Source organism: Acartia tonsa, chromosome 15 (genome assembly GCF_053477335.1).
Source record: "Acartia tonsa isolate MP-2025a chromosome 15, ASM5347733v1, whole genome shotgun sequence".
NCBI classification, from domain to species: Eukaryota; Metazoa; Arthropoda; class Copepoda; order Calanoida; family Acartiidae; genus Acartia; species Acartia tonsa.
In genome coordinates, this window is record NC_137274.1 from 7,225,072 (window position 1) to 7,238,371 (window position 13,300).

At 33.9% G+C, this 13,300-nt stretch overlaps 1 protein-coding gene across 1 annotated transcript in view; it reads left to right on the forward strand.

The window, feature by feature from the left end:
- Positions 1-1,278: 1,278 nt before the first annotated feature.
- LOC145307582 (integrator complex subunit 1-like) overlaps positions 1,279-13,300 on the forward strand; it is a 56,041-nt gene continuing 44,019 nt past the window's right edge. The window contains exons 1-6 of the mRNA XM_080150036.1: positions 1,279-1,369; positions 3,263-3,348; positions 4,024-4,178; positions 5,708-5,776; positions 6,716-6,769; positions 11,509-11,564. Coding sequence (XP_080006162.1) covers positions 1,315-1,369; positions 3,263-3,348; positions 4,024-4,178; positions 5,708-5,776; positions 6,716-6,769; positions 11,509-11,564 — 475 coding nt within the window. The 5' untranslated portion in view covers positions 1,279-1,314. The remainder of the gene's footprint in view (positions 1,370-3,262; positions 3,349-4,023; positions 4,179-5,707; positions 5,777-6,715; positions 6,770-11,508; positions 11,565-13,300) is intronic.

Here is a 13,300-nt window from a genome sequence, read left to right on the forward strand (position 1 = left end):
TAGGTACTGTATACTAAATTTAATATATATATATATTTTTTTTCTTTGTATTAAGTAACATTAGGTCGTTTTAGCCTTATTTTTACGAAAAATCGATACATTATAAATCGGGAAATTTTGTCTATGTAGATTTTGACCAATAAAAGCGCAGAATGCCGCTGAATGTTTTCTACTTTATGAAAAACAAAAACATTTTCGCCGCCGTTTATTAGTTTATTTAGATGATATTATTGTATTTATTTATCTATTATTATAATTATAATATTTTATTTGGGTGACATTTACAGAGGGGACAATGGGCTATTTATTACACTAGTCCCCAAAGTTTTATAATTACGTTTCTTGGATTAATAACCTTGGGGACTTTTCAAGAATTTTGATTGGTTTTGGTTTATTAAGTTGAGTGTCAAAAAACGTTTCAATCACCAATTATAATCTACAGAAGGGGTAATTTTGTGTATTGGCATAGGGAATGTATATTAATTTACACAGCCATTGTCTTAGATCGATCCCTGATTTTTTCTTTTGTGAGAAAAAAGTCTTCCAATTTTCAATTTAAAAATCCGCGAAATTAAAAACAAACAAATCTATAATTCACTTTGTCAGTCTGTCCGTCAGTCTGTAACTTTATGGGGGGAATGTGAAATTTTCGGCTGCTATTTAAGATTTTTATATGGTTGAAAATAGCTTTTTGACAATATTCCTATTATTAAAATAAAACATCCATATATGACGGCCGTACGGCTGTTTAGCAGGTTTTTGGCTATCTTTTTAGTTTTTCATATCAAACCATCTTATTTGTTTAATTCATTTTTATACTTAGTAACTTAGGTATAAATTTTAGGGAAAAAATTATTAAAAGTATCCTCCCTGAAAGAAGCAGGTATTGTAATACTTCGTACGTCATGATACTCCTAAATTCAAATAGTTTGAACTTTTTAACATTTATTCTTTTTCTACAGCCAGTTGCATGCAAAATAAAACTTATAGGTATTAAATATCCTTTATTTAAGAAAAAAAATTCTTGATTTGGACCTTTATTAACAGAATTGACATAGGATTTGTTTTAATTGACTAATTTGGACATATATCGATTCAGCAGTTAGCGACATCCTTCGATACTAACAGACAGACATCCTGTTACTTTAAGTTTATTATAAGGTTATATCCTTACCTTTGTACCTATACATATACATATTTCAAATGTCCAGTATTTACAATGACATTGTATTTTTATGAAGCATTTTTAAACAGATTTTAAATTTTATTTTCAGATTATTTGTGCACCCTAATTGTTTTCAAATTAGTGGGAATATGTCGGGACGAGGGAAGGGGAAGGGGGCCGCGGTCTTCGACTTCATAGCTTTAGGTAGGTTATACAGTCATACTAGAGACGTCAAAATAATGGTACCTTCTGCGGATAATGGAAAGAAAACGAAGTAGCGGGTTTATGTTGTATTTTCACAGTAGCTTTTGATAGTTTATTTTAGGTTAGGTAAGGTAAATGTTAATGATTGCCCGCGCACGGTTAGAGCCATTCGCAGGAGCTAGAAATAGGAGAAAGGCTACTGGGTAAATTCGACGAAACCTGCTACTTCGTTTTCTTTACATAATCCCCTTCTGCTGCTATGTCTGGCATTATTGCATTAATAGTTAGAGATGGGGGAATGCCTTATTGGCTCATAAACAGGTGCAAATCAGTACAATGCACAGTTAGGACTTCCAGACAAAGGTCTTACAATCAAAAGGCTATTAATAGGTATATAAAACAACCATATGAGATTAGTTTTGTTGACATTAGTCGTATTTTGATGTGTTAAAACTTGACGAGATTTATGCCGAAAGGAAAGGGATATTATTATTCTGGTCCCAAAAGTTTTACAATATCGTTTTCTTATTCGTTGCTTTACATCTTTGGGGACTTTTGTTAAATTTTGAATTTTGTTTTATCAGCAAGTTCAATGTCCAAACGTTTCAACCTCGAATTGTAATCTAGAGAAGGGGTAATTTTGTGTATTATTATTGAGTATGTACATATATCGGCTATTGTCTTACCCCTTCAGATTCCTGTGAATCTATATGAATCTTTTTGATAAAATAGGTAGGTACCTAGGTAGGATTTTTTATCAATAAAATGTTTTTTTTCTATTTCAATATTTTCTTAGGATATCTGTGTTACTATTTAATAAATGCTTAGGTACCTAGATGATTTAAAAGCGAAGCTTTTCTATAATTAGGGTAGGTTCGTCCGTCCGAGATAGATAGCTTTTATATATTCGTTAATTTAGGCATGTTAGAAATGTCCTATCGATTTCAAACTTTGCATGATGATTCCTGTAGTAGTTAGGTACGATTTAGAAAGCGTAGCAACTCTATAATCATTACCAGAATGTCCGTACATCCATTTTAAACATGTTGATTTTTCTACTTTTTTAACAACAAATTTTTATGTGATCTAATTATCCGTTTGATCTGATTTTTTTGATATATTGATTCCTGGGACAACAAAGAACAATATTATAAGCGAAGCAACTCTATAATCAAGTCCTAAAGATATAAGTATGTCCATAAAAATTATCCTGTATCCAGCAGTTTTTCAACAAATTTACTTACACTTTTGCTTCGGCTCTTATATTTTTAAATTCTGATTATTCAGTTCAGATACTATACAAGTGTTAATGTCCGTTTGTCCTACCGTTTCAGTGCTTCGCTTTTATGGATGGTGTCATCCTTGTTTTTATACAAATTATTTTTATTTGTTACCTTCATAGTCTTATCCCCTTAGATGCCTGTATAGCAACTACTCAGAGGTGACACTATCTGTGTGTGTGTGTAGCCATTGTTTCTTAGTGTTTGGCCGACCTAAGTAGTCATGGAGAAGGACGAGACACTTTTGTATAGCCACTAGGGCCAGCTCAAGCTCCACGCTCAAGTACATTATGACTTGACCCGCTGTCTCAAAGGAGCTACTCGTTATTACCTCACCCTCGCCGAGTATGGCAGGTGTCCCAAATTAAGTCATCGTAATGAATGACGCTCTCCACAGAGGAGCTTGGAATAAGGGTTGTACAGATGTTATGTACGTGACTATTAAGTATCCAAACCACTCAATAATCTCCCTTCTTACACAACCAGAGGAAGCTGCGTGAATGTATAACAACTGAGAAATTCGAATTGCCACATGGGGACTTAACCTCGAACTCTCACTACCGTAACTCAGTGCTTTACCACTACTACTGAATATAATATTTCCTTGTTGCAGGTGGGAAGGGAGGGAGTGGAGGCGGGAAAGGAGAGAGAGGCCAGGCTGGAGCCGCAGCACCACATTCAGGGCCTCAACTAATTCAGGTGGGTAGAATCGTCCCATCTATTTTAAATCTTGCATTACATGGTTTTTGCCTATATTTTTTTTGCCTTTTCTTACTAAATTGAATCATGTGAGAACTTATTTTTGTAGTAGCGAAGTTACCCTATAATTCCAAATGTCCGTCCGTCTGTCCAGCTGAGATCAAAAGTGGGAAACGTGATTTTCTCGGCTCCTATTGAAGATACACGACTGAAACTTTTTGTCAAAATTTCCATACTAATGAATATTATAAATAGACTGTCCATGGCGGTCAGACTGCTTTTTAGCAGGTTTTTGGCTATTTTTATATTTGTTGGTCCATAAAATTTCCCTTAAATTTTCACTTAATATTTCTCTTACCTAATATAAAAAGAAATCAAGTGAAATGTAAGAAAAATTTTATGGTAAAAAAAAAGTTTGTCTTAGATGATTCAAAATTGTTTGATTTGCCAAGAAAAGGCATAAATTCTCGGCGAGAGCGGCGGTTCCGCCGCCGTTTCTTCACAGTTCCACATTGTACCTCTTGAAAGCAACTTCCGCGCCATATTTTAGTGCTGTAACTCTTTTTTTTTTAGTTGAGTTCCTATGACTTAGGAAGTTTTAGTTTCACACCCACCCATTTCATGTTTTGTATCTAAAACCGGTTTTGTCCAAGATGAATTTGAATTTTTGTTCAGTCTACGTCCGGCTCTAACCTATTGATGAAGAAGTCTGTGGTTGTTGGTTCTAAGCCCAGCAGTGGTGCTGCAGCCTCCACACCTCCTGGCCAGTCCTCTGGATCCAGTGGCGCCGCCACGAGTGTTATCACTTCAACTTCTAAAAAATCAGATAGGTAGGTACTAGGTTTGGGCTGGAAACTTTTTTTTGGCCAGATATCATGCTGATTTCTAATGCCGGATATCCGGTTGGATATTTGGCAAATTATCGGATATCTGGCATAAGAAATAATCCGGATATCTAGTATCCGGATTATTATTAGTTTCAATATACGGTATCCGGCCAAACCGGATATTCGGCCCAACCCTAGTAGGTACACAGAGAGAGGGGATAATGGGGTGTTAGTTACATTACTTAGTCCCCAAAGTTTTATAATAACGTTTTCTTATTCGTTGGCTTATTAATTTTGGTGACTTTGGTGAATTTTGATTGGTTGGTTTATTACGTTGCGTATTCAAACGTTTCAACCACTAATTGTAATCTACAGAAAGGGTAGTTGCACGAAATTCATTTAAACTTGTATTTAGTGAACCACATTTTTCTTTTCTTTTTTAATTGGTTTGAACTATGTATTTGAAAGAATTTCAATTTTCTACCATGTGGTATTAAAAATATCAAGACTGAAATCGTAACTCTATTACCTACACAAATTGGACATTTTTGAACAAAACTAAAAAATTGTCTGGTAAAAGTTAATTTTTAATTTAAAACCTTCATGGCTAACCTATATATATTTCTACAAAAACATTTAAAGGTTCACATTTACAAGTACCCAAAACTCGCTAAATGCACTTCGTGCAACTATCCCTTTTCCAGTATGGCTACGAAACTGATAAATATCCGCTGGATTGAAACCGGTTCTCAGTCACATAATATTGAAAAATAATATATAGCATCGTATTATAGCCAATTTACAATATAACGTTTAAGCGAAGCATCTCTATAATGAAGTTTTTATTAAGTTCTGAAACTTTTCAATAGCTAATGTTCGTTTGTCCTACCGTTTGAGAGCTTCGCTTCTATGTTTATTTATTACAAAACCTCGTGTTTCATTTGTCCCCGACTTGCTGAATAATATTAAAAAGGTACTTATTTGTTTATGAATAGACAGTGTATTCAAGAAAAAAAAATTAAGAAAAATAAAAGTTTCTAAATCAAAATAGACCAAATTAGGCCTAAAAAACCCATTTCCAAAGGGTTTTTCTTACCTAACCTAACCTAAAGATAATATTGATTTTTTTTTATAAAGATGTAGATAGTACCTATTGGACTAGGCTAATGTATCAAGTTTTAAAATATTCTAGCTCAATTTTTAATCCATTTTTTGCTTTGTTTACGAACTTCCAGCACCTTGCTAAATTGCATAACTCCTCGTTTCATTACTTTAATATCAGGCTCCTCTGAGGAGAGTGTCATTCATTAAGGTGACTTAGTCTGGGACACCTGCCATACTCAAAATCGGCGTGGGTTGGGTAATTACGAGGAGCTCTCATGAGACAGCGTGTCAAGTCATACTTGAACGTGGAGCTTAGGCTGGCCCTGGTTGCTATAAAAAAGTGTCTCAACATACTTCAGGAGTCTTAGATTCAAACTCTAAGAAACTATGGCTAATCAATCCATAAAACAAAACCCCTTGTTTCATAGGTATCTACAATGGGAAGAGCTTGCTAGGGAGGTGAATCCTTTGGAGTTAGTTGATCTTGTTGAAAGAAGGTAATATTCTTAATAGGGTTGGACTGGATACTTTTTTTTGACCGGATGCCGGATTTACGGCTGATTTTTAATGCCGGATATCCAGTAACCGGCCGGACGTATGGCCAACGCTGGATATCCGGTATCCGGCCGGATATCTGGCCAGCGTCGGCAAATTACAAGAAATCCAACATTAGAAATCAGCTGGATATTCGGTATTCGGATAAATTCAATATCTGGTACCCGGCTGGATATTGAAAATGGCCGGATATCCGGCAAAATCTCAACCCTAATTCTTAATTTAGAAAACGTGGTGACCTGGGGTGTATATTCTGCACGGGATCACATACTAAATGGGGAGGGAGGGGTTGGAGGAGTAATATGTGAGTATGGGAAAAAAATAAAGAGTTCTGAAAACTTTTCCCCCCATCCTTAAATAGCAGCCGAATAAATCTCATTTCCCCCATCTTGTTTCCGACTGACTGACGGACAAAGTAAATTATAGAGTAGCTTCGCTACTAATAAGCGCTTATTATCAGAGAGAAACAGGGGGACAAGGGCTGTTTATTACACTAGTCCCCAAAGTTTTACAATAATGTTTTCTTAATCGTTGGCTTAACAACTTTGGAGACTTATTAAAGTAAAGTTTGATTGGTTGGTTTATTAAGTTTCGTGTTTAAAGTTGATCAACAACTAATTTAATTTACAGAAGAGTTAATTTTGTATAACATCATTGGGGATGTATATAAAGGGGTGGAGGGGGGGGGGGTGTGGTGACTCGTCACACGACATACCATCAATTTTATTTTGGGTGCTACTCCATTAGTTTTAGAGATAATTGGGTAAAATCTTTTTGGTTGTGTCACTTATTATCCTAAGTTTTGGTATCTTTAAAAAAAAGGGCGGCCATTGTCTTATCTCTTTAGATCCCTGGCTAATTATTCTTATTTTTTATTGAAGTGGAGAAATGGAAACAATAGAAGCATATCTGTGTGGAGCTGTTAAGTCTTTGAGGTAATTTTCCACGAATATTGAAATAAAAATCATAATATTAATACTTTTGTTAATGTTAGCCCGGGCTTTTGACCCTTTGGATCAGACAAAACTGCCTTTGATCCTATATTTTTTATTATTTTAATGCTCGTTGAAAGCTTCCAATCCACTTAATTTTCACTGGATTAGAACCGGTTCTGACTTTACTATACAATAGCTACTCTTTAACTATATTCTGTTAGCCCGTCTGTTCGTCCGTCCATCCGATCTGTAAGGAAACGTGGTTTTCTCGGCTGCCATTCAAAGTGGATGGCTATATTTTTTTTTGTAGATTTCATACTTTATTACTTATCCTGACTAACATTTCGTTTATAATTTGTCCGTCTGTTATGCTTCAAAAAACATATACCTATATAAAAAAGACTTTGTGATTTTTTATGTCTATTTAGAAAAAGGTTCAAAAAAGCTTCTAGTGTTCACTTTTTCCACCAATTTTTCAAATGCTTCCTCGTAATTTCTATGGCCCTGGGGACTTATTTTATATAGGTACCCAAAAAGTTTGTCTGTGTGTGTGTGGAATAACCCAGGGAGGAAGGGAGGGGACAATGGGCAATTAATTCAATTTTATAGTTGTGACACTTTAAGGTTGAAAAACCAGATAATTCCAGATAAAACGAGTATTTCTGATAGTGCAACTTTTATTGGAAATTTATTCATTTTTTAATTAATTTTAATTCAAAATGCACCATCCCCCAAATTCTACTTTACTAAAAGCCTCTGATTATCAAGATAAAGAACTTGGTAGCAATTCATTTACTAAAGAATATTAGTTTTAGAATTTAGCGTAGAAAAATAGCATAAAACCATCTTAAGATTTTAATGATAAAAACAGTCTAAAAGGATTTCAGGACCTTTATGCATCTTCCCTAAAATGTAGAACTTAATCGGATCGGTAACCAAATTCTTAAGCTATATATAAACAAAACTTACTACTTTTTATTGGATATTAGCGCAGCTTACTATATGTGTATGAGCATGGTATAAATGGACGTACGGATTTTCTAGTAACAATTGAGTTTTTATGGTTTCTAAATCGTTATAAATAATAAACAAGAATCAGTTAAAACAATTGTATTAAAAATTATTAAAATAACAACAAAATCTACTTAAATAATACATATATGTATAATGTATATATCATATCACAATAGAATTGTTAGGTAAATATAAAACAATTGAATCAAAAATGATTTATGGGTATAGTCCCATTCGTGGCAACACCCCTTAAGGGGCGATTCGTCGTATTTTAAAAATTGCTTGGGGCTGGAAATAGGAGAAAAGCTACTGTGAAAATACAAAGAAACTCCCCTTAAGGGGTGTTGTCACGAAAGGGGCTACCCTGATTTAATTACAACAAAATAATAAAAAAAAAATCAATTAGATTAACTTTTTAAAATCTAAAAAAATTGTCAGTTTAAGACGTACCTACACAGTTACACACACTAGGTATAAACAAAATAACTTGATTAAAAATGTTTATGAATAAAAAAGGTTGCAGAATAGAATGTCTCAAGGATATTTTTAGTTTTGTGTTTAGATTTATGGTTCTAATTCTTAATTATATTTGGTCTAGTTACAAAAAATTTACTTTTTATTGATAAAGTATTAATAAAACATATTTTGGAAAGTATCAGATAAAACAAATTGATAAAAGTAAAATAAACTTCTAAATGGCCCCCTTTTAAATAAAATTAAACAAGGATGACAACATCCATAAAAGCGAAGCTCTGAAATGGAAGGACAAACGAATATTAACACTTGTAGATTGTCAGAACTGAATTAGCAGAATATTAATGCTTCAGTACAAACAATATTGTAAGTAAATTTGTTGCAAAACTGCATAAATAGATTATACTGTTTAAGGACATACTTAAATTTTTAGGACTTGTTTATAGAGATGCTTTGCTTATAACATTGTACCTTGTTGTAATAGGAATCAGTTTTCAAAAAATCTGAGGAATCTAATAATTTGTTATCAAAAAAGTTAAAAATCGACATGTTTCAAATGGATGTACGGACATTCTGGTATTAATTATAGGGTTGCTAGGCTTTCTAAATTGTACCTAACTATTACAGGAATCATCATGCAAAGTTTGGAATCGATAGGACAATTCTAACCTGTTTAAATTAACGAAAAGAGCTAACTCTCTGTGACTGAGGTACGGACGGACGTACGGACGGACCGACCGTAATCATAGAAAAGCTTCGCTTCAAAAAAAAAAAATTATGTAAATGTCAAACTAGGGACCACCCCTACACGCTGCAGATACCCTCCGTGATGTAACTTAAATTCTTTCTTGCACGTTTGCACCATATCAATAACATCTTCTTTCAGGAAAGCTAATTTTCTCTTTGTTAGTCACCTGAAATAAATATTTTTTTTAGTATTTATAGGCTTACTGAAAGGCAAAAATATTAATTCGGAACTAATATAAATACCAATGAAATTATTACCTACTGCTACCTAGTTAAACAAGGATGACAACATCCATAAAAGCGAAGCACTGAAACGGTAGGACAAACGGACATTAACACTTGTATAGTGTCTGAACTGAATAATCAGAATATAGAAGTATAAGATTCGAAGCAAAATTGTAAGTAAATTTGTTGAAAAACTGCTTGATACAGCATAATGTTTATGAACATACTTACACTTTTAGGACTTGATTATAGAGTTTCTTCACTTATAATATTGTTCTTTGTTGTTCCAGGAATCAATATACCAAAAATCAGATCAAACGGATAATTAGATCACATAAAAATTTTTTGTTAAGAAGTAGAAAAATCAACATGTTTAAAATGGACGTACGGACATTCTGGTAATGATTATAGAGTTCCTACGCTTTCTAAATCGTACCTTACTACTACAGGAATCATCATGCAAAGTTTGAAATCGATAGGACAATTCTAACATGCCTAAATTAACGAATAAAAGCTATCTATCTCGGACGGACGGACGGACGGACGTACGGACCGACCCTAATTATAGAAAAGCTTCGCTTTTAAAAACCATAACTGGAAATTACTTTTGGATATAGTCCCTTTTGTAACATCGCACCATATGGGGCGATTCTTCGTATTTTTCACAGCAGCTTTTTTCCTATTTATAGCCCCTGTGGGAGGCTCTAACCCAACGGGCCATTAACTAACCCTGTGGGGCTATCATCTAACCAAATATAACCTAACCTAACCTAGCCTAACCTAAAATAACCTATAAAAAGCCATTTTAAAATACGAAGAATAGCCCCATATGGGGCGATGTTACGTAAGGGACTATTCACTATTCCCTTACTTTTCTCAAAATTAGGTACCTAATAAGAATGAAATGATAACCGAAAAGCAATCTTTTAACTGTTAATAATTAGTGGCAAAGGTACAGTATGATTAAAATGTCAATCTGTATGTCTTTCCCTTCCTAACATTCCATTAATTACAACATATTTTCATAATATTTAAATTTCTATGCTTTGGTAGTTGTCAACTTTGTTTTGATAAAAAATGTATATATACCGTAACCATTTTGTTGTTCTCCTGGAAACCTAGGCAGTATCACAGTTTCTGCTTGTTTGCATTTTATACAAGATTTTATCTGAAAAATATTAAAGATTCTTATAGAGTTGCTTCGTTTTCCAAGTCATACCTAATTGTTATAGAAATCATCATGTAAAGTTTGAAATTGATAGGACAATTCTAATCTGTTTAATTTAACAAAATGAGCTAACCGTAATGGACAGACGTACGGACAGACCGACCCTTAAATTATAAAAAGCTTCGCTTTTAAAATTTTTATAAAATCATCACTAGACTAAATTTTATCTTGTAATGTAATGCCCTCTAAAATGGAGAACTATATCAACATACAAAAAACGTATTACTATATATAAAAGGATACAAATATTATATTATATCTTGTCAATAAAACATTTGAAAAAGGAAACCAAAAATCGCCACGTGTCACTAAATTTTTATTCAGAAATGTGTGTGTATATTGAGACGCTTGTTTGTGTATGTATTTCTTTCTAATATTGCCATACACTGAGCTATAATCAACAGCAGAAAATATATTCTATTAGCGTAGCTACTTTATAACTCATTTATTTTAAATTTTATTAAAGAAAGATATCTAAAAGCAATTTAATTATTAATTTTAAAAAAATAAATACAATAATTTCTATTATCATAACTGCAAACAAATATTCCATAATTATTTTTTCATTATGATTTTAAAACAATTAAACATTAAAGTAAAAATTTTCTGTCTGTTTGTTTATTGTTTACATTTTTATTATTGCGCTAGTTAGCATAAGAATGCCCCGTCATGTTGCATGATTTCTCGTGACGTCATTCATATTTTAGTCCCCAAAGTCAGTCAGAAACTGCTAAATTCATGCACATTCCCTTTAAGCCAGTCCCCAAAGTCTGAGACTCCTAAAATATGAATATTCTATCCATTGTCCCCTCCCTTCCTCCCTGGGAATAACCAAACAAAAGAACAGTCATTTATTTTTTTATTTCAAAAGGCATCAGTTTTCATGAAAATTAATCTTGTTTTTTTCGTATTCATTCAAGTCTGGTGGATTAGGACCGGTTCTCATCAATACGAAAAAACTATATAAAAAAAACTGGTGTTAATCTTATAATTGTTCATTTTATATCCGCGGAAGCCTGTTAATAATACGATCTACTATTCTTTAATTTAGGAAGGAACGAGCTAAGCCTGACCAAGTGGTGTGGTTGAGTCTCATGTATCTAGCCAAGGAAAACAAATATTATTCATTATTTTATCATTAGAGTACCAATACCTCGTAAGGGCGGGATTCTCCTTCGTTTTTAAGTGGTCATCTTGAAAATCCATATCATCATCCACGAGTAATGGGATCGATACTCGTAACACCCAAGGATATTAGGTTAAGTAACATTCAACAGACAACCAACTCTCTGTGACGCACGTCCTTTGTCTGAGAAGTCCCAACTGTGCATGGTAATGAGATGCGCCTGTTTGTGGGCCAAGGCATTCCCCTCACTCTTACTATTTACGTCGCGCATCTGACATAGTAGCAGTGGGAACCATTTTTAACGTCTTTAGTTATGACTCAGTGCCGGACCGAGATTCGAACCTATCACCTTCCCAATGACAAGCAGATGCGCCACGCGTTGAGCCACGGTCGCGGGTTTAATCATTAGAGTAAGGAACTTTAGGGAGAAGATGTTTAATATAAATATCTGTATGTCCTCATCCCAAGGACCTTGTGCCGACTCTCAATTGGGTCTTTGAATATCAACCAATAGTGTCAGGAATATTAACACAGCCATGTAGCGGAAAACAATTTGGTAGCAGACGAAAAAGGGACTTGGAAAAGGGGGGAGGCAGTTATCTGTATATTCATCTATGCTATAGGTCTGTTTCAATCCAAGGACGTCCAGGGGGTGTTGGGGGCTAAAATTTGAAAATAGGTAAAACTTAAAAATTAAGTAACTACCTACCTATTAAAGGGGGGGTTTTTTAATGCAACCATCTCGTAATCAGTGAGCAAATGGCACTTAGAATTCGAATTTCCATCTGAAATTTTGCATGAGTAATCCTTGGTAGGTCTATTTTCCCTAAATCGAACAAAAAGTTGGAAAAGTATCGGCTAACGGCTTACTTGATACTTGGCTTGTTAATCTTCATTTTCTACTGGTGTAGTGAGTTGAAGATGTTGGTACTGATAATTTTGTTATCTTTTGCTAATTCATATATTTTTTCAATTTTGATCTGAAGCTGGCCACTGATGTGGCATGTTTGATATCACTTGGTAAACTATTCCATGGGTCGACAATTCTGAAGGAAAAGAAGTTTAGTCTGATGTCAGAATTAGCCCTTCCTTTCTTTTTGTTAAGAATACCAAAGGTTTGTCTTGTTGTGACTCTGTTTTGAGAAACATTTACAGTTTCAAGTCCACATTTAACATTTCCAATGTTATGAAGAATTTTGTAGCACTGGACAAGATCAGCAAAATTTCTCCTTTTTTCAAGAGTCCACAAATCAAGCTCTTTTAAACGTTCATGGTAATCTTGTGATTTCAGACCAGAGACCATTTTAACTGCTTTGATTTGGACAGCTTCGATGTTTTTAATGTCTGTAAGGTTCCAGGGGTTCCAGACAGATGAAGAAAACTCCAGATGTGGTCTCACATATTGTTTGTACAGCCTTATAAAAACATGTTTATCTCTGTAGTGAAATGACCTTGATATTTGGTTTAAAACAGCTTTAGCTTTGTTGACAATTTCATTACAGTGGCTTGATGGCTTAAGGTTGGAAGTTATTCTTATTCCAATATCTCGTTCAGAATCAACTGTTCCAAGTTTAATATTATCCATGTAATATTCATTTTTTGGGTTATTCCTGCCACAATGGAGAATTTTGCATTTGTCAATATTAAATAACATTCCCCAAGTTTTGCTCCAATCAAGAAGCTTATTTAATGAAACTTGGAATGAGTCTGCATCTGC